This window comes from Peromyscus californicus, unplaced genomic scaffold, assembly GCF_007827085.1.
Source record: "Peromyscus californicus insignis strain IS unplaced genomic scaffold, ASM782708v3 Scaffold_5__1_contigs__length_169319896, whole genome shotgun sequence".
Lineage (NCBI taxonomy): Eukaryota > Metazoa > Chordata > Mammalia > Rodentia > Cricetidae > Peromyscus > Peromyscus californicus.
The window spans coordinates 97,810,632-97,836,279 of record NW_026294573.1 but is presented as its reverse complement, the minus strand read 5'-3'; the positions used below and the strand labels follow the sequence as shown (position 1 = coordinate 97,836,279).

General features: G+C 38.7%; 1 protein-coding gene across 1 annotated transcript in view; it reads right to left on the bottom strand.

Moving 5' to 3' along the window:
- The window catches only part of Grin3a (glutamate ionotropic receptor NMDA type subunit 3A), a 197,043-nt gene that overhangs the window by 38,516 nt on the left and 132,879 nt on the right, over positions 1-25,648 (bottom strand). The window contains exons 4-6 of the mRNA XM_052718787.1: positions 19,243-19,388; positions 14,622-14,737; positions 4,087-4,238 (exon numbers count right to left, since the gene is read on the bottom strand). Coding sequence (XP_052574747.1) covers positions 4,087-4,238; positions 14,622-14,737; positions 19,243-19,388 — 414 coding nt within the window. The remainder of the gene's footprint in view (positions 1-4,086; positions 4,239-14,621; positions 14,738-19,242; positions 19,389-25,648) is intronic.

The window sequence follows — 25,648 nt, the reverse complement described above, 5'->3', positions numbered from 1 at the left end:
ATTTCCTCTGACTAGAGGGAGAAGAAATAGTATTTCGGTTATTTACCACTTACTGTACCAGGTTTTTTGCTAGATGGTTCCACAAATGACCTTTTATTCTTAGGAAAAAAAATGGCACATTTTATCACACCTTTTCCGAGATGGAGACACTCAGACGCAAGAGCAGTTAACCAGCTCTACTTGACAGAATCAGCATTGAAACCCAGAAATATGTAGTTTCAGATACATCATGCTTTGTGCTAGGTGTGTTCAAAACAGAATACATTTGGCAGAGTATTTTTTGAGTATTTATTTGACTCAGTCTTCAAAACCGTGCTCAAGCGGGGCCAAGTTCTGAGGCTGCAGAGCCATGTGTAGCAAGAGGCTTGGTTTGTCTGATGACCCTCTGAAATGGCGGTAGCTTGGATGTGCACATGTGGCCAGGATGTGACATTTATTTAGTAATTCTGGCTGGTGAATATGGCTCAGAGTCTCTTTATGGCTATTGCCTTCCTGTCAAATTTGAATTATTTGGAGATTTTGATTTAAGTCGGTGACAGACACGACAGAGAACTTTAAGTTATTGTTATTTAGCTCAACGTAAGTAATTGACTTTATTTCTTGGCTAAATTCACTGACTGATATAAGCCCAGGCTTACTTCCTTTAGGAAAAGCTACATTAATACTCACCAAAAGAGATAAAATGCCATCAGTTACCTAGACAAGAAATAGGTTTTCATCTCAAAAACACTGTTAACTCTGATACTGTCATTTTGAAAAGAAGAATTATAGTAAAAATTTAAAGTCAGACTTCCTTTTTCTGATTATAAAGCTTTCCAGTGCTACCTCCTCCTCTATCCCCTGACCCAAGGCAAAGTCTTGCCATATAACCCAAACTGATCTTGAACTTGTAATCCTCTTGCCTTAATGTCCCCAGCTCTGTGAGTACAGGTATGTACCCTTATGTCTGGCTTCAGCCCATCTTGTATTTATTTTCATCATGGCTCCCAGGAAGATCATGGTTGAACTTAATCATTGAGGGCTTGAGTGTCTACCTCAGCTTCTAGTTGGAGTTTTTTTTTAATCTCCTTGTCTTTATTTACCTATCATTGTACCTACCATCTATCTATCTCTGTCTCTTATCATGTATTACCTGCCTATATTAATGCTTCAGGAATACTGTACAGATGGACATGAGTTGGATGTCTTAAAACAACAGGAATGTATCCTCTCATGGTTTAGGAAGCCCCCCAAAAGTCTGAAGTGTAGGTGCCAGTGGGGTTGTCTCTGAGGAAGAAATTTTCGCATGCTTCTCTCCTTATTGGCTTGTGTCTGTATCCCCAAACCTCTGCCTCTGTCATTATGTAGACCTCTTCCCCTGTGAGCCTGTGCACTTTGCCTCCTTGTAATGATACCAATCATTGGGGTGAGAGCCCAGTATGGCCCCATCTTAATTACTCTTTCAATGACTCTATTGGCAATTACGCTTTCAATGATTTTATATGGTCAAAGCCTTAAGTTCTGGGTAGACATGAATTTGTGGAATGCTGTTCAACCCAGTGCACTACCAATATCCACCCTGGTTTAGTTTCTTGCCTTCATCCATGCTTAGACTCCAGTTTCTTTTTTTTAACTGAAAATATTTTTTCATACAGTATTTTCTGATCAGTTTCCCTTCCCCTAATTCCTGCTAGATCTTCCCCACCTTCCCAGCCACCCAACTCCATGCCATCTTTCTCTCTCTCTTTAGAAAACAAACAAATCGGCAAAAGCAATGAATGATGATAATAATAATAACAACAATAAAAAGCACAACACACCATAAAAACACAAAATTGGAAACTATAATATACAAGCAAAAGACCAGTAAGATAAAAAGTGCCCAAACAAAGCAATAGGAGGCAAAAATATCTACAAAAATATCACTGATTTTGTGTGTGTGTGTGTGTGTGTATGTGTGTGTGTGCGTGTGCGCGCGCGCGCGCTCGAGTGTTGGCCATCTACTGCTGGGCATGGAGCCTACCCTTAAAGGTGTGATTTATGCACTCAGTGCAAAAAATACTTGGAGAGAAATAATTTTTCTTTGCAAGCTGTTATCAGCTGGAGATAGCCTCTTGGTTAGGGATGAGAGCTTATGTCTGCTCCCCCTTCTCAACACAGGGACCCCATTTGGCTTGAACTTGTGCAGACCCTCTGCATGCAGCCACAGTCTCTGTGAGTGCCTATTGACCCTTACTTCTTTTCAGGCATGTTGTTTACTTTCTCTACTTGACCTCTTGAGTATCTACTTCATTTGGAGGCACTGAAAATATAAGGCAGTTTTTGCCCCTGGAGCTCTTATAGTTTAATGAAGAGATGCATTAGAAATACTCTGATTATTATTATGATTACAGCACAATATTTATTTAAGAGAATAATAGTTATGACCGAATTCTATTAAATGATATGAGATAATAAAGGGAGGTATGATTTATATTGGTCAGTCTTTGTTGGAATTTGAAAAGAGAGATGCTAGCTGTGAGTTTATTCTCTTGTTGACTCTTCTGTTTATTTTTTTGTAGCACTGGGATCAAACCAAAGGCCTTGAACATGCGAGGCAGGTTCTGTACCATTGAACAGTCCCTTAGCTGGGATTTTGTATTATGAAGGCATTAGCTGAGCAAATGTCAGTGGGGAAGAGCATTTGAGGGGGGAGAGGCAACAGCAGCTTTAGGGAATCCAAGTCAGGGAAGCCATGGATTTATCTTCCTTTTAAAAGGAACATTGTGGTACAGCCATGATGAACCAGAAAATGGCATGAGAAAGGGCTGAGAAGAGAGCAAGGGCAGGTACCACAGGGCATGCCAACATTTCAGATTTTGTCCCAGTGAGCATGGCTATCAAACAGAAGAATGTGGAAGACAGCTGAAGCAAGGCAGGTGTAAAACAGACCTGTTAGCAGACTTTTGTAGTGATCCAGGTAAGGGATGACAGCTTGGTCAGAGTGATGACACCAGGGTTGACAATAGGCAGGCCTACTTGAGATCTATTTTATAGAGGATATGGCTTGTTGATGTATGTCAAAGATGGACATGAGAAGTAGTGAGCATCCATGCCAATATGTGGAATGCATGACTAGGTGCACAGAAGTGTCACCGCCAAGATGCAAAGCCCAGGAGGAGAAGCAGAGTGAAGAGGGAGCATTAAGGCTTCGGTTTGTGACAAGTGAAACTTGAGATGCCTGCAGGATATTCAAGAGCAGATGTCAAACAGGAAGACAGAGATGCACTCTGCTGGGAATTCTCGCCAAATAGTGGCTATTTGAACAATTATTGGCTTTAGATGTGTTTTCTTCTTCTCTTTTTAATGTCAGGATGGCCTTGTACTTGTTTATTTGGCTCTTCTTTGTAGAGTATTTGGGCTGTGGCACTGGTTACAGTTTTCGGTCTCCTATTTTAATCATCCGAATTGTGCCTTATTTTGCAAACTTCTTTTTAATTACATTGCAAAGACATAGCCTTTCAACAGAAAGAAGAAATTTTGACTATTTGTGTGCCTTAGCCCAGTCACATAGTTACTCTTGCCATTAGTCCCTTAACTATAAAAGAGGTACTGGTTGTTTTCAATTTTGAAAAATTATCATACTATAATCTGACAATTATTAGTTAAGGTATGTCTAGGTTTTAGAGCAACAAAGGGCTTATTACTCAACACTCATCACTGAGGACCTATCAACGTTCTGAGTTAGATTTTAAGGGATGTTGTGAAATCTACACCAGAACCAGCAATTCATGGTTAAAGTAAACACTTTTCATGTTAGTCCCAGACATTCTTGCTACAATTTAGAGACATTTCTTCTGTACTTACAAATTTTTCAGGATAGTTTGTGGAGCAGAAGTAGAATTTTGATTTTTATCCATTGAAATAAATTCACATTTAAATTGAAGACAAACATGTCTCACTGAACATTACTGTAGGTATGGACAGTTTTCAAATGAATCCAGGTGATGTACATGCCATGGAGTATCCTGGTACATATCGATCAGGAGGCACAACTAACCTAAAGTCCTTATAGTTTTCAAAGGAAAGCTATAGAGAGCATCAGCATTATCAGCAGTCTTTCCATACCTCAGTGACAGCAAAGCTTCTCTTTCCGCAGGGAACCACCTTGTACCACTTGTCGTGTAGCACATCCATAAACCCGTGAGACTTGTATTGACTGATGAGCTCAGATATATTAGAGGTCAATGGAGAGTTGGGAGGGAGACCAATGCCATATCCTAGAAGAAAATGCAATCTCACATGAGTTCCTCATATTTTTCTGAGAGGTGGCCACTATACTTGTGTAATATGGCCACAAGATCTGGTAACAAGGGCATGGTGAGTCTGTATTACATTTCCCTTAAAGGGCTCCAGATACACTTAGAGATGATTACCCTTGGGTCAGCTGCATCTCTGAGAAGATGCAATGAGTCTGAGTCTGAAAAGTAGAGATGTGCAAGGTGTGTTTGTGAAACAGTTTATCACCTTCTGCCCTTCTTTTTCTGATGTTTTTCGAAGCAATCTTTGAGGTCTTTACCAGGTCTGGGATTTCCTAGCCATTTTTTCCCAGTAAAACTTTCATGGGATGGTTAATTTTAATTGTCAACTTGACTGGATTGAGAAGTGCCTAGAAGATTAGGAAGGTACACAGTGGGTATGTTTGTGAAGGCATTTCTAGAGAAGATTAATTGAAGGAGAAGTTATTTATTTCAGTCTACTATTTCAGAATTCTCAATCCATTAACATGGAGAAGAAATAGAAGAGGAGTTTACTTTGAGAGCTAGAAAACAGAAGGGCATACAAGAGGGTAAAATATCTCCCTCATAGATACACCTCTCAGCAATATTGTCATATTATGAATTCATCAAGGGATTATCCATTGATTAGGTCAGAGCCCTCAGGAGTCAATCACTTTTCCAACACCCATCAATTGGCAACCAGGCCCTTAACATAAGAACTAAAAGGAGACATTTTATATTCAAACCATAATACCACATGAACAAATAACACACCACGAGAAGTAAAAGAGCACACGGACTTATAATAACTAACTTCAATTGTCAAAAATGTGGTAATGCCAAATGTTGGAGAAAATATGGAGAGTAAGAATTCAAACTGATGTAGTTACTTTGGAAAACATTTTGGTAATATTTCATATAGTTAAACATTTATGTTAAGACCTAAGAACATTTTCAAACAACTCCTCCACAAGTACACCTAGAGATATGGTTAAGAACACTGTCCATAACCACAAAACTTGGGAAGAACCCAAATTCTCTCTGACAAAACCATGAGTAAATGAATTGTGTAACAGTTTCATGATTGGAATATTACATAACTGAGACATATATGCTATTAGGGAAAATGCCATTCCCCCAAACCTGCAGCATTAATTCATTTTTTCCATGTAAAAACAATCATGATAAATTAATACGCATGTTAAAAATACATATGGGTGGATGAAACTACATTTAGAAAAAAAATCAAGGATATGGTAACTTAGAGATCCAAGATGGCAGTTACACAAAGCATAAGGAAACAGGAGCGGGGATAGACAAAGAGAACAAAGACGGGTGTATTATCAGAGTTTTATTCACCAGCCTAGACTGTGTATTCTTACACTGTCCGGCTCCATGGCTTTCCTGTTAACACACTGCTAATCACTTTGAGGAGCTGTGTGAAAGAGGCTAATTAACTACATCTTGTTTTGGTTATTAGATCTCACAGTCAAAAAGAAAGAAAGATTTTTCTTTTTGCCCTCAAGATGATTGAGGAAGACAAATTAAAAATGCAGTTGGTTCCCTTTTCACAGATCAAGACTAAAAAGGCTGTCAAAGATTCAAAGATACTTAATGAGTCAAATACCTGCTCTGATTATTTCACTTTACAACTCAATTTCAAAGATATTAGTTTTTGTTCTTTTTCTTAATGCAGATACACAATCCATTTGAACAATTTGAGGCCAGTGATGTGGAGCAGAAACATGTAGTACCAAACAGTTTTTGAGTTTTAATGCACTGTATGTTTGTTTTTGTGATAATTGTGTTTGTTTCTTAAGAATGTAGCATCAAGAAAATGATGACAAAGTCAAAAGCATAATGTGGACTTTCTGTTTAAACAGCTACTAAGAGGGCCTCCTTTGTGACTGGTGGCTCGAATTTGAAAGGCAAGAGTGATGGGAATAGAACTTGAATGAGTCATTAAGTAACACTTTATGTAGTTGTTGTGACTATACCTTTTTAAAGATTAAAAGAATTGTGCATTATGAATATCTGCGTGTATGGAAGTACACTAAGTGTGTACCTGGTACCCAAGGAAGCCAGAAGAGGGTACCAGATCCCCTGGATCTGAAGCTACCAGTGGTTGTGAAGGACCTGATGTCCTCTGCAGGAGCAGCAAGTGCTCTTAACAACTGAGTCACCTCTCCAGCTCATGGGTAAATTTCTAAGGAAGTTTTTATTTTCTTTAAAAACATATTGATGGTAACTGGTAATTCAATTTCCCAAACATGTTTTCAGTATTTATTAACATGCTGGGTGCAATACAAGGCCCATGTATAATATAACATTCACTAATCTACTGACTCTCATCCATCCATCCATCCATCCATCCATCCATCCATCCATCTATCTGTTCATTCATCAAATATTTTATTGAGTAAACAGATACCATGTAAAGTGGTCCATACATGTTAGTGGGGAGACATATTAAACAGTTAACTGCATGAAGTAGTTTCATTACAATTGAGACAGACCTTAGGAGGAAGAAGAAAAAGAAGGACATTAAGAATATAGTGGGGGTGGATTTGGAAGTATGTGATGGAAAAGGGTTGACACATAGGATAATTAGCTTGGGTTAACTTTGCTGAATATTAATGCATTTTCTCCACTGAAGAAATAGCTTTCAACAACAACTTCTAACATTTATCAAGGACTTTCTATATCTCTCAAGTACTGTTCTTTAATAGTAGCATATTTTAAGCCACACTGTAAACTATGCATTAGACATAAATTTTGACTATCTTGTGACGCACAGTTCAGTCATATCATTCTGGGATTCTAACATAAAGCTTAGTTCTTCTGTGTGTCAGATATATCCCCCATGTATGAACCCCTGACAGTATGTATTACCTAAAGATATTTGAATCTTGAATGATTAAACTGCCAAGATCACAGTCAGTAGCCAGCAAAACTAATGTTTAAAAGTAGGTCTGCTTGATTCTAAAAGTCAATGTTCATTCTACTATATTCAATATAAGCTAAGGGAAAACTTGAGCTATTTCCTTCAATTCAGTGTGTGCCTAATCTTTGTAACTGAGTGGATGCCATCTTCCCCAAATCTGGTAATTAGTTCATTAAGAAATAGTCTTGGAGCTGGAGAAGTGACTCAGCAGTTAAAGGCACTCACTGTTCTTCCAGTGGCCCTGAGTTTGTTTCTCAGCGCCCACACTGGCAGGTTCACAACAGCTTGTAACTTCAGCTCTAGGGGATTTAATGTCCTCTTCTATCCTCTATGGGGACCCCTCTTTATACAGCAGATACTCACAAAGACACACATACACAAATAAATGGAAAAAAAAACCCACAATCTTCAAAAGTAAGTTTTCACTAGCCAAAAATACTGTTCATGGGTAGATTTTGTTTATAAACTTAGCAATAAGTTCTATAAAGAATATAAGAATAGCCCTATTATATGTCAGAAAACTAACTAGGAAGGGCACTCACTAATTACAAAATTTCTCATAAAGATCCCTTAAAGCTAATAATCTCAACCTGCATCAGTGTAATAACGGCAGGATGGTTTGCATTTTTATTTGGAAAATACTGATTTTTGCACATATTTATCTGCTCATACATTCCACAAAATGAGTGTAATGCTCCAGAGGTGCCTGAGTTAAGTTGGACACAGAGCTTATTTGTAAGAGGTTAAGGTGGTATGTGGAGCTGAGGCATATTTAGCAACTGTGCAGCATGGTGGAAAGTTACATGACTTTTCTGGGAAAACAGATAGGTGAGGCAGAAACACAGATAATATAAACAACATTGGAGGACATTCTGTGGGATGAGAAATTGCTGCTAAATGAAAGGAAGATAGTGGTGTTTTAGATTGATTCTTGGTAGTGTCTTTTTTTTTTAAGAAGAGGAGACCAAAATACATAAGAAAGTTTGAAAAATATGAAATTAAAACTTAAGATTAAACCTACATATTCTAAGAGTATAATTTTGGTACTATGACAGAAGCAGTAAGAGTCCCTAAAGGAAAGCTATGTTGAAGTTACAAAGACATTTATAAAAAATGGCTACCCAGGAAATAATGAATATTAAATCATTCTACTCCATCATGCCTAGATTAATTCAGAATGGAGAGCTAAAAATAGATAGACATCTTTTAATTTTTTATTTTAACACATACATTGGACATTGGTGTTTCAATGATTTCTAGCATTAATAATAATTATTAACTAATTAAAGCAAGGGACGACTAGGAAAAAGTATGTGTCTGTGAGGGGAATTTACTGCTAGACATAAAAATCCATTTTATTCAGAAATATAAAATGGTAAATTTTGAAAGTTTCATTTCTATCCTTTTGTTTTATCAGTTGCTTTTCAAAGTTGATTGTTTTTATTGGTCAAAGAGTTTTTATTTTTAAATTGCTTTTTTCCATTTATTTTTAAATGGCTTGACTTAGTTGGAGTTGCCTAAATTATCATTAGAAACTCCACTTTGCAGAACTGACAGGCCTGACTATCTTGTGGTTGATGGATAAAGCAAATGGAATCCTTGAACCCTAAAGATGAAGGCATGCCTACCCTGGAAATTGGATACAACTTAATAGCTCAAGAGAATGATTTCCCAAATAGAATCCTGATCTCCTCCTCATGGATAAGTCAGCTTTACTCAGCTAAGAGTGGTAGAAATATACTTTGACTAGCAAACATACGTTAGAAACTCACAGCAAAAGGAATCTTCCCAATGTGTGGCTGAAAAAGGATATTTGAAAATAAGAACTCAAAAATAGCATTTTTGAAAAACAGCCCCAAGTACAAGGAGTCATTTGATTTTACCTGTGTCCTTGAATTTACCATGTTTAGTTACTCTGAGGTAATGATTGAAAGCACATTATCATAGTCCCAATTTGAAATAGGTATTTAAAAATGAGTTTCCCTTAGCTTCAGCACATCAAGTTAGAAAGAGAAGTGTCTTGGAGTTGAAATCCATGAAGGATATCTTGGGAGAATTATTTTCGCGCATGGCTTTTAACTTAATGAATATCCTGAATATTAATAACTTACTGAGTACATCTTGTATAGTGGGTGTGTTTTCTCATGCTTTACATGCACTATTTTACTTAACTTTCATGACAACCTTATGCTAGGTGTTCATTTCATATCTTCATTATGCAGATGAGGAGCTGGAAGGACAGATTAAGATGTTTGCCTGTGAGTGACAGCAATTCTATTTTAATCCAAGGGCCAGACTCTGGAGTTAGTGCTCTAAGCACTGCATTAAATAATTATTGGAAAGCCAGTAAAAGAACAGCTCAGAAACAGGCAAAGGCCCTTTGCTGAAAGGTCACAGATCATTATTGTGCAGTTACATTACTCTTTCTCTCTGCTTGACCTTTATTGTCTGCTAACGCCAATGCATAAATTTGGGGCATGTGTTCATTTATCTTAACACTTTCCCGTTTATTCTCAAGAACAAAATAGATCTTTGTGCCTCTGGTGCACAGCATTTAATTTGACCAAACACTTTCTGCATATCCTTGAACTGATAATAGATTTTTTAAAAAATAATATTTTTATTTATTCTTTGAACATTTCATATATGTATATAGTATATCTTGGTCATATCCACCCCCACTTCCCCTTTCCAGCACTCTTAGACCTCCTCAACACATCTTTTTCCCAACTTCATCAACCCATTTTTCTTTTCTTAATAATTCAGAGTTCAGTTAGTACTGCTTGTATGTGCATGCTATCCACTGGGGCAGAGGTAACCTGCCAGTGGCCCCGCCCATAAAGGAAAGTGACTTTCTCCAACAGTTCCATAACAGTTAACTGCCAACAGCTTTGCCACAGGAATGGGGCTTTGGGAGCTCCTCCTCTATCTGGAATGCTGACTAGATTGAAGTTGTACAGGAAACATTAACTACAGTGAATTAATGTGTGCTATAGCAATATTATGTCAGAAGATAGCATTGCAGAGCACTCCTCCACATCCTCTGGCTCTTAGCTTTTTTCTAGCAAAGAAGGTTGACCCATGAAAGGACATCAAACTCAAGCTAGAGCCACTGTCTCTTATTGGCCTTACTTTTACTTGAAAACTTATGTAAGAGTGAAAGGTGAAGTTGGGGGTAGTATTTAGTAATGATCTTTGCTTGTTTTGGGCTACCATAACAAACTTCAGAGACAAGGTCACTTACAAACAACAGAAGACATTTATTTCTTATAGTCCTGGTTCTGGAAAGTTCAAGAACAGCTGTGGGCAGATCCAGTGTCTCATGAAGATCTCCTTTCTGGTTCATAGATGACTTACCTTGCTGTGTCTTCACGTGGCGAAGAGCTCCCATGGGCCCATTTTATATGGGTACTAATGACATTTCTTTGTAGTTAGAATGATCTACTGAATCACTCTGTCTAATCGCTAATTCCCTACTACCATTGCAGTGAGGACTAGATTTCATATGAATTCTAGATGGCTTCAACCTCTAGATTCTAGAGTCTAGAAGATGGCAGCAGCCACCCTGCTCAGTCTGTGCTCAATATTGTATTGATCCAACATATATTCAGAATGAAGGAATCAGTAGACTTTATTTTCTCTCCAAGTTCCTGAAATTATTTATACACTTGGGAAAGTGTGTGCAAACTCTCAGTGTAAATTTGAGTTACTGCATTAATAAGTGAACTAGGTACCTGTTTGAATTTAAATTGATGAGTTACATAATTGGAAATACATCATTAATTACACAATCAGTTCATGCTAGCATTGTTCCAGATCTGACAGATTGCTGTAGATAGGCACCTGCAATGTCCCTATGTGCCAAATGGTCAATTGTTGGTCAGGAATCACTTTGATGACTCTTTTTATATGTATGTAGTCCAGTCTAATAGTCGCTCTCACATTTTTATAAATTCAAAAACTCTGTATTTTGCCAAAGAAAAACATAATAATTTAAAGTTTTCATGAAAAATGAAGGTAACATTTGAAAATATTTCTCTAAGAAATCCTTGAGATTAACACTGAAAAAAGATTAGAATTCAAAGCCAGGCATGGTGTTGCCTGGACACCCAGCAGTAAGGAGCTGAAGGAGGAAGAGCAAGAATTCAGGATCAGGTACTACCCACATATGAGGTGTGAGGCCATCCTGTGCTATATGAGACTAATCTCAAAAGACCAAATCAAGAACAAGAAATCAGCATTAAAAATTATTAGATCTGCTGGGTAGTGGTGATGGTGCACACCTTTAATCCTAGCACTCAGGAAGCAGAGGCAGGAGGAACTCTGAGTTTGAGTCAAACTGGTTTACAGAACAAGTTCCAGGACAGACAGAGAAATCCTGTCTCAAAAATTCAAAAGAAAAAAAAGACATTAGGTCTGTTTTGTTCTCTTGTAGTGCTTGGGATTATCCTTGAGGCTTTATGCATGGTAAGCAGGTACTTGCCACTGAACTATACTCCCAGCTCATTGACTTTCTTCACTAGTCTCCTCCACCTTTCTTATAAATGACATCCCTTTGTATTGTTTAAGTTTTGTGCTATGATTTGAATCTAAAATGTTCCTGGAGAGTTTTTGTGTTGAAAGTTTGGCTCTCAATGCAGCATCGTTTAAAGGTCGGGCATTTGGGAGGTGATTGGGGTGTGAAGGCTCTGAATTACTGAGTGGTTGGGCTTTCTTCCTCTGTTGGAGGAAGTAGGCCATTGTCTATATTCTTCTAAGGGTCTAGTTAGTACCCTGCTCTGCCCTTTCCTCTCTTGATCTCTGTTTCATGGTCACCATGAAGTGAGCAGGCTTGTTCTACCATGTTCTCTTTGCCATAATGTTCTGCCTCAACACAGGCCCAGGAACAACAGCCAAGTAACCATACACTGTTGGAACTGTCAGTTCCCCAAATCATTTCAAATAGTCTGTCACAGGGATGGAGAGCTGACTGACATATTTTGAGTTTATGGGGGCAGTATTTATTAAATTTTACCATTTACATTCTGTATTAGTTACTTTTCCTGTTGTTATGACCAAGTACCAGACAAGAATGCAACTTAAGGAAGAAAAGGTTACTTTTCGGCTCATTGTTTGATGGTACAATCCATCACATAGGAAAGTCATGGCAGCAGGAACATAAAGCAGTCTAGGACTCCAGCTCACAGGAAAGGTGTTGCCTATATTCAGGGTGGGTCTTTCAATCTCAGTTAAGCCAATCTTTTCTAATTTATCTAATCTAGATAATCTCTCACAAGCATGCCTAGAGGCTCATGTTCTAGGTGATTATAGATCCTGTCATGTTGATATTATTGACCATCACACACATCTCATTCATTCAGAGAGTAGAACCAACAGTGATGGTCATGCTCACTCTTCTCAAATCTTTGCTCTTTTACTGTGCCATTTATTTATTTACTCATTCTCTTTGAGAACAAAGATTGTCTAGAATGATAGGAACTACAAGACACTTAGTCTCAGGAGCACAGATGGAAATGTAAAAAGGAAACCAGTGGGGAGTTAATTGTGTGGCATCTGGCACTGAGGTCCAGCAGAGGCAAACAAGCCATCTTACCACTACTTTTTGACAAGATGGGGTTGCTCCCTGGAGACAAAGGTGGAAAATAGAGCCCCTTATTCTTATGTCCTCTACAAATGATTTGTTGTTAGCAACCACTAATGGTAGAAGGGACCTCAATTACCCCACACATCTAGGACATAAATAAAATGTCTCTCTGTATCCCTAGATGCTACAAAATGGATTTTTCTATTGTTACATTAAATAGGCTATTGAGTTTTCTGGTTCTCTCTCTCTCCCTCTCCCTCCCTCCCTCTCTCTTCCCTCTCTCCTCTCTCCTCTCTCTCTCTCTCTCTCTCTCTCTCTCTCTCTCTCTCTCTCTCATACATACACACCACATATACACAGAGTTACACACACACACACACACACATTCATATTCTAGTCTTAACAGAACAATGCTACCACCAACTATCTCTCATCCTGACATTTTAAGTTTTATCACTGTCATCTTGCCTGGAGAGGAGACTTATAGCACCTACAAAAAGGCTTGAAAAAATGACAACAGCTGTATAATTCCCATTCATTAAAAACACAAAGTCTGAAGAAAAAAAAATCCACTGATACGTTTAGAGGAGACAGAGACCAACTATGGTTGTGAGATTGAAACCAGAAGAGTCTTATACCCCCACTAACACACAAAAGCACATACAACAAGCAATACTTTGGCAGTCCATGAAATGGTTTTAAACCAAAACGTTTTGTGACAAGTGTGTAGGAGCACCAGACTGTACTATCAGGGAGGGGAAGCCAGGAATTGGGAGGTATGGAACTTGCTGGTTCAAACTATGTAGTCCACATATCAAGTGTTGTTCAGAATGAGAGAAAATACTGACAAAGCAATGCTTCTTTAGTCCTGAAGTTTGATTGATGGGTTGATCTATTTGGAAGCAAAACTTGTTGCCAGTGGGAAAAAAGCAATCCTGGGGCTCAAACAAGGTTTTGCTTAAGGCCCCAAAGGGTACTAAAACTCAGAATTTGGTGTTTTCTATTTATTTCCAGACTCTCAGATAACATTCTTTGGGAAATACAATGTTTAGATTATAATTCCAGTATTGCCATCTAATTTATATGGGCATGAAAATATGATATAGTATTAGTTCTTGGTCTTTTTGTGCATAAAATGAGTAGACTAGATTTCATCAACATTGGGACTCTTCTTACAGGCTTGCATTATCACAGAAAGCACAGATTTCTAGAAATACAACTTTGGCACCTCCATGAGATTGTTTTAAGCCCAAACTCACAAGAGAACATGGATAAGGCTCATCAAAAATTGAAGAGAAAACTATCTTCAGATACCAATGAGATTCAGCATCAAACAGGCAATGTAACCCACACATGGTTGGCATTGTCTGGGATATACATAAGATACACAGAGTCCTATCATATTTTTTTTAAATCAGATTCATTATGGTATTTGACCCTTTATCAAAAATGCTCATTAGATAGATCCTGGGACAGATCTGTGGTACAGCAGTTGCAATTGCCTAGTAACTACAAAGCCCAAGGTTTGATCCTTACCAGCACAGAACACAAAATAAAACACAAACATAAATTCACATTAAATAGTGTTAGAATCCTTATGACTATTACTCCATGGTACCTGAACTGACATCATCGTTTTGGAAACTATTATTTTTTGTTCTAACAATTTTGCAAAGAAAAATTTGTTGAGTGGTGAAAAATAAATCTTTAATGTCAACAAACTTAGTAGCTGAGTGCTTGTGAGTTGAAAATGAAAACAAGGGAAGATGAATCACTCTCTGCTTCTGGCACCTGTGACTTGCTAGGCTAGCAAACAACACATCCTGGGCAAAAGTGAACTAAGAATGATTGATACCTTCAATGGCAAATGGCTTCCCCACAGTCAGAAGCTTGCAGTCAGCATCTATTGATACTTCGTAATCCAGAAGGGCTTTGTCCATGATGAAGGCATCTAGTTTCTCTGGATCATTCCTATATTTAAAACCAAAGGGAATAAAGTGAAAATGGTTCATTACTGGGTAGGAAGGAGTAGCCTGATAGTTGGCTTTGATTTGGGATGGAAACTTGGATACCAAGGGCAGCACAAACTTGTCAGCTGCTGGCTCTTGTTGGCATCTCATTCACTTGTGGAATAGATATCAGGGAGATAGGCATTCCTTTTAGAGTGTACAAGTTCTTTCCCATGGGTTTATCTACCAACCCCACTTCTAACTGCTAAGTCCAACATCAAAGCCAGATGTAACTCTTAATCGAATAGGAATGTGCACAGGGAAGGCTGATTTCTATTATTTATCAAAGTAACTTGTGTTAGGTACTGAATTCAGTATTCTACATACATTTAATTATTCATCAGGACTGTGAAACAAATAATGATGAAAATGAGGCTCAGAGATTTGAAGTATTTTGATTTAGGCCACACACCTGGTTAAGTGTTGGAGACAAGTGTTCTTGTGAATCAGTGTTGAAACTTTTATTTCTTCCTGTCACAATCACCATTTTGTTATTCAGAAATTGACTATAATTTTGTATTTAGGAATAGATATCAAGGCAATACTTAGAAAAGATCTAGTGTTCTTGGAGAAAAGAAATGTGTGGTCTCTTTAAGTCCATGGTATAATGTCCAAAAAATTGAAGGTGGAGCTTATGTAACAGATCTTAGTGGTTCAATTTAATAATCTGTCTCCAGGGAGTCCTGTTTCTTCTTACTGCATAGGTAGTTCAGGATAATTTAATTTGGGTCCACTAGGCTTGTACCAGTTAATCAACAATGGGCTTAAGTTGCCATTAAATATCCTAGGTGTCCTTCATGAGAGTTCTCTATTGTTTTGAATATGGGTGCATGCATACATGACCCAGTGGAAAGCTGTGTCTAATAACAGGGTGGACAACCCTTACAGGGAATGCAGAGTTTGAAAGCCAGCTAGGCAATTTCTTTGTTTTCAGCCACCCCAAGTTCCTTTTTCTGAAGTATAGAATTTATACACTTAAGATTTTTCTTTTTATTAGTGTAATTAATTATAAAGAATAATGAGTTTCATTGTGAAATTTCTTTCCTCCATCCCTCCCTTCCACCCTTCCTCCCTCCTAGTCTCCCTCCCTCCCTCCCTTCCCCCCTCTCTTACAGACAAAGTCTCACCACATATTCTAGGCTGACTTCAAACACACGCACTTTTGCCTCCATCTCATGATAAGTTGAGTTCAGACTCGAGCCCCTACTCTCATTCATTCTGATATTTTCATGCGTGCATGTCATAGTTTGATCATATCCTCTCTCTCTTGTCCTTCTGTTTTCTCTCCCCAATCTACTTTTCTTAATAGTTTCTCTTTACTAATGATCATATCCTCTCCTTTTCTCTCCCCTTCCTCTTTTCTCTCACCATCTCATTTACCCCTTAAATAGTTTCTCTTTCATAATAAAGACTTTTCTACTACTAGAATTGTCTAAGCAGCTTTGCAAGACAATACTTCTCTATTTAATGTGGCCTCAGTCCTTCCACTCCTAAAACCAGAGTGAGGCTGTGCAGATCCAATACAGAGAAGTAGCATCTAATCTTAGAGGAGAATATGGTTAGGGCTCATTAACAATTTGAAAGAGAAGGATGTCCATAGACATGGGTGAGATTCACCACCAGGCAAGAAATTGCTAACGTTGCCTGAACCTCACATAGACACATAATAAATGGTTCTCTCTTTGGCATGAATTGCCACTAAATCGTTTTCCCATTCATCCAGGAAGTGAAACTGCAGAATGCGTCTATCTTCCCAGGAATATTTCACTTAAGTTACAATAACTTAATTTTGACATGTTTAACATCAACTAAAATGAAAACTCTACACAGATCCCTAGCAAGAGGGAGTTCATAAAGGGTCTGGGGAGTATGAATTATTTCCTAGGAGCTGTTGATGAGGCATCTTAATGGAATCTAGGTAATAAAGTCAAATTCTAGTCTGAAGATGTATCCTTAATCAAAATATTACCATAGCAAGAGAATGCACTTTGAAAAGGGTTACACAGCAACATGCCAATAGTCCATAAATGTCTATGCTAAAATAAGATAAATAGGGAAAAAATCCTTGAGGTTCATATACATTTTTTTGAAACCAGTAATTTCTGAGCTTTGTGTCACTGATATCCTTGAATAAATACTCATGGTTTTGAATTGCATAGTGAGGTTAGTTGGCCTTGATTGATTTCTATGCCATGAAAAGGCTAGACACAATGAACTCATAGACTTTCATGGGATCTGAGTCACTGGGGAGGAGGTGGACTGGAGTGATCCAGTCATAAGTAGTTCTAGGCTGGCTGAATCATTGTTGTAGTTGGCACAGCCTCCAGCTTCATCTATTGTAGAATCATGTCTTACAGGCATTCATTTAAAACTATATTTTACATACTACAAAATTAGTCATGCTCTAACATAATAAAATAAATGAGCAACCTATGTAGATGACCCTGAATGTTGTAGGTCCAAGCTCTAGAATGCTGGGGTTGCAAGATAGTATGAGAACTATGGTTGCTTGGAGTGTTGCCTAGGAACACCCACAGTGACTAGGTCAAAAGTAGTGACAGACCCAGAAAGAAGTGAGGAGACACTGACAATAAGCTCTGCCTATATTCCTGTTTTATGCCAATCAATGGGTCACCTGAGAAGTTTGGAAAACTGCAGTGGGTTTGGGATGGAGCTCAAGAATCTATACTTCTGTTTGGCTCCCTCACACCAGCTACAAAATGGGTACACCTGCATCATGGATTATTCTTAAATCCTCAAAGACTCTTCCATTATGGTTTCTGAACTAGCATGAAGCTAGAATCCTAGTTTTTATATATATTCTGCCACCTGTTAGCTATATCACTTTCGGAAATGTCCTACCTTTGTGACACTGGGCATCAGATGAAGGCCTTCTCAGGTAGAGCCACTGGGAAAAATTAAAGCTCTGAGTTCAGGGGAGCTGCTGGACACTGAGTAAAGTTTCACCTCATCCTGCCATGCTGCTGGCAAAGCCCTGCTTGCCAACCACTGCTGAGAGCACTTGCTATCTGTCTGGCATCCCATCTGCTCTCTCACACCTGTGCAACTGTCTGGAGAAGAAACAGAAGAGAGTCTGGGAGGCAAGGGAGTTCTAAAGTGTGTCAGAAAGGGACTCTAATGTTTTGATGTTTTTTGCAAAATAAGTGTCATTTTGTAGCACTTAAACTTCATAAATAATTTTGTGAACCAAAGAGCACACAGCTTCCAGTCTCTCTGAGTTCTAGTTTAAAAAAATCCATAAAATAGCTGAAGGGGCTATTACTAGATCTCTCGAGAAACACAAAGCCTTATGTCCTATGAAAGTCTTTCTTCCTTTCCTTTTTGAAAATTTGGTTGAGGCCACTTACTGTTCACTGGGAAAAGTCTAACATTAACATGGAGAAACTGGTTTCCTGATGTTGAACTGAGGTGGGAACTTGGAGGTTGGATGCTGCAAATTGTTGTCCTGAAGGTATGGCAGGAGAGAGAGGACAGGTACCCCTCTTGCAGAAGCTGAAAGCCATTCAGTCCCTTCTCCCAGGCAGACTAGACCAGCAGACTCATCACTGCACTGCTTGGCATTTGACTCTACTGAATTACAGGCTCTGATAATCTGTCATGGCAACATGATTGCCTCTGATTGCTTCTCATAAATTCTGATGAGAAGGATGTAGGCATAGGAGTCACTGTCTTCTATCTTATTTCTTTCCCACAGGAAATCTCTGAGATAAATTTCCATTTCCTTGTGGCAAAATGAGGCATTCCACAGGCTTAGGGATTCACTTTGAAGGGAAAGGTTGCTTTGGGACACTTTATCCTTTGGCCACATTCCCCATGTGTTTAATCATCTCAGCATTGTTGTTTAAGCCAACATTTCCTTCCCTTGCCATCCACTCCACTAATGACCCTACTGGCTCTTTCACCAAAGGCATTGCAAACTGTAGACTATGTAGATAACTGGTAATCTAGGTCATTTAATTTCTATATTGTCTTTTGGATCTCGCAATGTATGAGTTATTTCTTTGTGTGTTTATATGTATGTGTTTATATGTTGGTGAATAAGTGTGTGTGCGTGTGTGTAAGGCTAGAAGAAGCTGACATGTGGTGTCTTCCTTAATGCTCTACCTTAGTTTTTGACACAGGTCTTTCACTGAACCTGGAGTTCCTTGACTTGGCTAGACTGGCTGACCAAGAGGACCCCGGATTCCTCTTGCTTTTACTTGTCCATCACTGGCTGTGTTTGTGTGTGCCTTGAGTCTTACTTGGGCACTTGGGACCCAAATATGGTCCTTTGTGCATGTCCAGCAAGCATTTTATTGACTAAGTCACCTGTATAGCCCCTGCAGGTGCTATTTCTGAACACAGCAGTAGGGATTTTTGTCCACCATATTGAAAAAAATAAACAGGCAAAACCAAAATGATTTATCCTTTATTGAAGCTTTTAGGATCCAAGGGAGTGACACTCACTTCAGATACTGTACTCCATCAGGGGTGGCTGGTACGTTGTACCTTCTCATATACTCGTGCATCTCTGGGAAGCTCTGCCGTACATAGTCTTCAGCACTGCTTTCCCGGACAGTTCCAAAACGGAAGCCTTGAGAAGGGTGATGGAGCTACCAGAGAGAACAAGAAATGCCTCTAATATGCAGTACTTAGTTAATTACTTGTTTAAAACCTTTTCATTTACCATTAGGATTCAAAATTCAATAACTGAGCACATTTCACACACCTAAAGGCACTAACATGCAAAGTATGCAGACACTGATGTAGGTATATGATTGATTGTATCCAAGTGTGTTCTCTCCTCAGGAGAAAAGAGATAGGAATGACAAACCAAATGTACAAAACAGTTATTTTGCTTCATATTGAGAACCCAGTGCATTTTTTCAAGAATGTTACTACACTTACATTGTGTGTGTGTGTGTGTGTGTGTGTGTGTGTGTGTGTGTGTGTGTTGGGGGGTGGTGTGTTGGGGAGCACATAGTCTATGACGTAGCTATGGAGATCTGGAGACAACTTGTAGGATTCACATGTCTTCTTTTACTATGTGGGTCTTGGGAATTGAACTCAGTTCATCATGCTTGGCGGCGATCACCTTTGCTTTAGTAATCTTATTGGCTCACTCGTAGATGGAATTCTTTAGGCAATGCCCAAATAGGCATGTAGAATTAGCATCATATTGAGAATTAAATATTAGAATATATCTTTGTGATTATAACCCTCAGAACTGTACAATGGCCAAATTAAAAGCAACCTGGGATGATAATATACCTTGTCCAATGCTGTGAATACTTTCATCTTGTGTTACTACTCTTGATGCTGTCTTCCCTGTTGAATGTATTGAATTTACTTTTGGTGTTGTTACGAACTGTGCTTTCTCCTTTAAGTAGTTGCAGTACCCAGTGCTGAGTCATGCTGTGCATTTTCTCAAATGGAATAGTGCCCTAGACAGGCACAAGGGAGGAGGGGATAGCAGGATTAGAGCCAGAGCCTGGAGAGGTCTTCAGGATTCAAGACCTCACAGGGAGGGAGCAGCGCACTGAGACCTAAAAATGAAGATTTCACACCCACACACATGACATCTTCCTCAGCTCAATTACAGAGACACACTGATATGGAGTGTAAAACATATATTCTGCCAAATAGAAGAAAGAGCTGGGATTGGGTCATAATATGAACATATTCACATATTCTTTGGCCAGCAGTAGTATAGAGATTACTCTTCTCCTCAATTGGTCCAGTAAGGCCTTTCAATTTCTGCGTTCTGCTTCATATTGGCATAGTTTACATCACTGGTATTGATCTAAAGCCCTGGAGATGGGGCTATGAATGGGCTTTATGGACTTTCTAAACCTTCTGAAACTTCAAGCAACATTGCATGCACATATGCATTTGCAATTGTCTTCTATGGAAGGAGACAACACAGAATTCTTTTTAGTGAAAATAATCAGGCTCTCAAGTTATTTACATCCCACAAACTAAGAACTCACTGAATATAGAAGCATTTGATATATTTGAAGATGACTTAATTTTGACCCATACTAAAACTGTAATAATTACAACAGTTAAATAACCTATATGTCAATCTTTATAGAATGTTATACAATGTATAAATTATGTTTGTTAGATGTAGTTAATAAAACAGGTGCTCTCACAGAAATGGAAAAACATTAATGGGGCTTGACCAAAACTACCTATGTATGTGTTTGTTTAAATACTATCACTTTTCAGGAATGTAATTTATTTGTTCATGGTTTATTGAGACCCTATGATGTACACCTCTCAAAGTCATATATGTAACCTGAACTCTGAGCACCTGACTATTAATGTTATTTCTTTGGATACTCTACTGTTGAGTATGGCAATATGACATATCCTTGTGTTCAATATAGTTAACCCCCACACTGAACACATTCCAACATTTTCTGCCAATATAACCATAATGAGGCACAAACAAGAACCGCAAACAATACTGAGTGCTTTTATTGTATCATATGTGGAACTGAATACTTCACACACCTTATTCTGTTTAGTGCTCATGGCTTTGTGGGCAAGGGCACTATACCTCCTTTCTTTAAATGACTGGTGTGCTGAAGCTCAGTGAAGTGAAGTAACCAGTACAAAATAACTTAGAGAGAATGGACAGGGATGGATGGGTTAGAACCCAAGTCTGTCTGATTTAAAGGCTGATGCTGTTTTTTTTTTTTCCCACATCATCCTGCCTTCCAGCTCCTGTGAACAGCTGGATGAAGTGTTCATCAGAAGCAACCCAGTGGCCTCCCTATCTCCCCCTTTCTCTGTGTATGTGTTCATGTGCATGTATGTGTGTGCAGGTGTGCATGCAGGCTAGATGTCAACACTGAGTATCTTCCTTACTCACTCTTCATCTTAGCTTCTGAGGCAGAATCTCTCATTTGCCTGAAGCTCATTGATTGGACTAGTATGGATGGTCAGCAAACCCTACAGATCCTCCTGTCTTTGCATCCTAGTGCTGGGATTACAAATAATATGCCACTCTTCTTGATTTTTTTTTTTTTTTTGCTTGGAGACTCTAAATTCAGGTCCTCATGCTTCTGAAGCAAACACTGTCTCAGCTCCTTGGCAGCCTTTTCTTAGTATTCTCTTGAGTGTGTAATCTCAGGCCAATCCTCACAATAGCAATTGCTGTCCCATAGCTTGAGCAAAGGTTTATCAGCCTTTTTTCTGTGTAATACCTGTTCACTTTTTAAGGCCTAGATCAAGATTCTCTATGTTAAGCCTTTGGTCTTATCTAGTTGCACTCTCCTACTTAGAGTGATAAGAACAAAAATAATAATGAACTGCTTGTTTACCTGTGCAAAACAATGCCTTATACACCTAAAACACTTAGCCCAGGTGTTTACTTGAGCAATTTTTCACACAGGGATGCATTATCTCCTTTGGCCCTCCCTTTGAATTAGACATTTCCATTACCTTCCTTTCACAGAAAAAGAAACTTAAGCGTAGAAAGTTTGTCATTTGCCAAAAGTCACAGAGCCAGTAAGTACTGCTCCTGGGGTCTGAACCCAGACAGCCTGATTAAAATATTCAGTCTGCGATCACTGTGGAATGTCCCTTCTCCCACATGCTGTATGACTCCCTAGCTCAGGTCAGTACAGAATTTACCACTTGTGCACCAGGTGATGAGTCAAGAGCTTTAAACATTTGCCATAGCATTATATGACAAGATAAATGTTATTTTCTTTGTTTTACAGGCTGAGACAAAGATAATGTGCAAATTTACACTACTAATAACTGGCAAGATTTCCTCCTTTGGCATGTAGATTTGGTTTAATTCATCTGTACATCACTTACTGATCATGACACTGGCACCTGCAAGCATTCTGTAGCTTTTTACCAAGTTAATTCATTTGGTCACCATTCTCTAGTTTGTGTTCTTCCATTGACCTTGTATATACACTTCTACTCCCAGTTCAGTTATCACTCTGTAACTTATTGTCTAGGCTAGAACCTCCTTTCACAGTCCAGAGTACTGTTCACTACACTATGGGGCCCACAGAGTCTCCTTTCACAGAACCTCATAGACAGCACACACTTTTGGCTGTAGTTTTAAAGTCAATGATATAATTATTTGGTTACTATCTAGACTATCAGCTTTTGCTCAGAACTGTAAAGTGTATGTAAATCAGAGTCATGTTCATTTTAACTAATCTTTGCCTTCCACAATGGTTTCCATCACATAGTTTCTCAATAAAAAGGCCGTATGGTTGGCCATTGAGATGGATTGGTAGGTAAAAGTGCAGGCTGCTCAAGCCTGACTTCCTGAGTCTAGATTCTGGAATGCATGTAAAGGTAGAAGTGACCCAGCTCCACAAATCTGTCTTCTGTACACTCACACACACACACACACACACACACACACACACACACACACACACACACACACACACATGCCCGCCCACATACACATGCATCATATACAAGTATACTATAGACATAAATAAAAATCAAAATCTCCATATTACTAAATAAAACATTTTTAAAGAGTGTACAAATTGCTAGTTGGTACTTGGTAACTATTCTTTGAACTCAGAGGGGGGTGAGAGCTTTATCATTCTACTTCATATAAACAGTGCCCACAGTCCAGCTTACTACTCAGGTTTTCCAGATGATCCCTGTCTTTAATGTGAAAAAGTCACAGGATCATTAGTTATTAGACTTTAGGCTTATATGAGAAAACAATCTTTTCTGGGTGTACATTTCATCACATTTCACTGCAGTAATATCTTTATGGACCATGGGCTGACTGTAGGCAACTCTGCCTTTCTGGGCCTCCTTTTCTCTGTTGACTGCATCAGAGCACTGTCTGTCCCTAGAAACTAGGGGATAGGAGCCAGCAGATGCAGCTGGCCTTTGGTGTTTTTCCTCTGCCTTACTATCTACTGCCATTTCTCATTAGCACTTACATTGGTTTCATGTGACTCTGGGAAAGCAGTAGATTTGAGATTTTGAGAATGGAAAATTACTTCAAGTGTTAACAAACAACCAGACTCAAGGATAGAAAGCATGTTATTAGCCAGACTAACTGAGATGTATTTCATAGACACATCCACTTTTCCAGTCTAAGTAGCCATTATCTCTGTCTTCTATCAACCTATTCATGGTCATCATAGAACTCAAATATGATAAACTACTCTCTCCCTTAATGCTCAGTGATTCCTCATGGTCTTGGGGGTAAAGTGCAGTGCCTACGTGGCCTCTAAGGCTGAGCATAGGTTTGTTCCTGTCTTGTTTCTCGACTCATCTTCCCACTCAGGCAGTTGATGCTTCAACAGTTTCTTCAATTCAAATTTTCCCTTTCACTTTTCTCTTGAACTCAAATCCATCTACTTCTTGCTTTGTGGAAGCTCCTGCATATAGGCTTCACTCTTCCTGGAAGGATCTCTCCTTATTCCCATGCCTCCTTTGTCTAGATAACTCCTGCATGTCACATCCTCAAGGAAACCTTCCTTGATCCTTAGAGCAGGCCAGGCCAGGCCATCTATAAAAACCTCCTATTATACCTAAGGATTCAAGTAGTGCTGATAATAGTTGAGACTATTTGTTACAACTGCCTGCTACATGTCCATGTCCCTGAGAGCAGGACCCAAGCCTTTCCTATTCATGTGATTTGAGTCTTCAACAAATGTTAGCTGCTATCATTGTCGTTGTCGTCATCATCATCATCATCTAAAAACACACTGCTTGGTACAGAAAGGATGTTAGAAGGTTCAGGGATAATAAGAGAAACATCATTATCAACATGGAATTCTCTCAGGTTTAGTGCATAACAAGTTTCACACTTTTGTCATACGCTTCTCCTTAAAACCCATTTCCTTTAATTGTTGCCTTCATGCTTTCAAAACAAGATATTCTATTTTTTTGTGTGATGTTATAATGGAAAATTACAGTGGGCTTCTCAGCAGCCGCAGAATAATAGAACCATAAATGAGATCTAAGAAGCGATTGATGCATCCCAGTGGGTCAGCATAGTCCATCCTGTGCATAATTCAGACAGCCAGAGAAATGAGAAAGCTTGAGTCAGGGACAGAGGATAAAGGTTTACAAAGAGCTAAAGCATTTGAGCTGCATTCCAGCCACTGCCAGGCAGACCCAGAGAGAGAAACATTTCTTTTAAGATTCTACTAAATACTCTACCAGCTCACCCAATTCTGTTTATATTGTAGTAACCTCTTCAGGCCTTGGGGAAATAATCTAAGGTTAAACTATCTATTTGTATGTGAGTTGTTCAGTATTAATGGAATACTTAACTCTACCTGCAGCACATAGAGAACAACCAGGCAGACATTTCCCAGAAAGGAGAGAAATGCCTAAAAACAAATGCAAGCAGGAGCAGGAAATGAGTTTCTATGTCCAAGGTGGGTATGAGGCTTCAGATTAAAAGCAGTTCCAATGAAGAGTGTCCCTACAGTCTATTTGCACCTACCTGAGAGAAGTACTTAAGATTATAAAGGGAGGTAGCACTGAACTTGGGACTGTGCCTTTTAACTCTGGTGGAAAGGACCATTTTTATGAGTGATGTCTACTAGATATTTCTAGGTCTCCCCATGTGACATTATTTTATACACTTAAGCCCTATAGCTTCTATAATGTTTAATTGGCTCAGAGGAGCTTTCGTATGATCTATATACTCTTATTATCCACTAATGTCTAAATTCATTATAGAGATTATATCAACTGCTGTTTCTTAAAAATGAGGATTTTTATTCAATTCATTAGGTTTAGGTTAGAACCTGAGGTTTTTTTTTTTTTTTTTTTTTTTTTTTTTTTTGGTTTTTCGAGACAGGGTTTCTCTGTGTAGCTTTGCGCCTTTCCTGGGACTCACTTGGTAGCC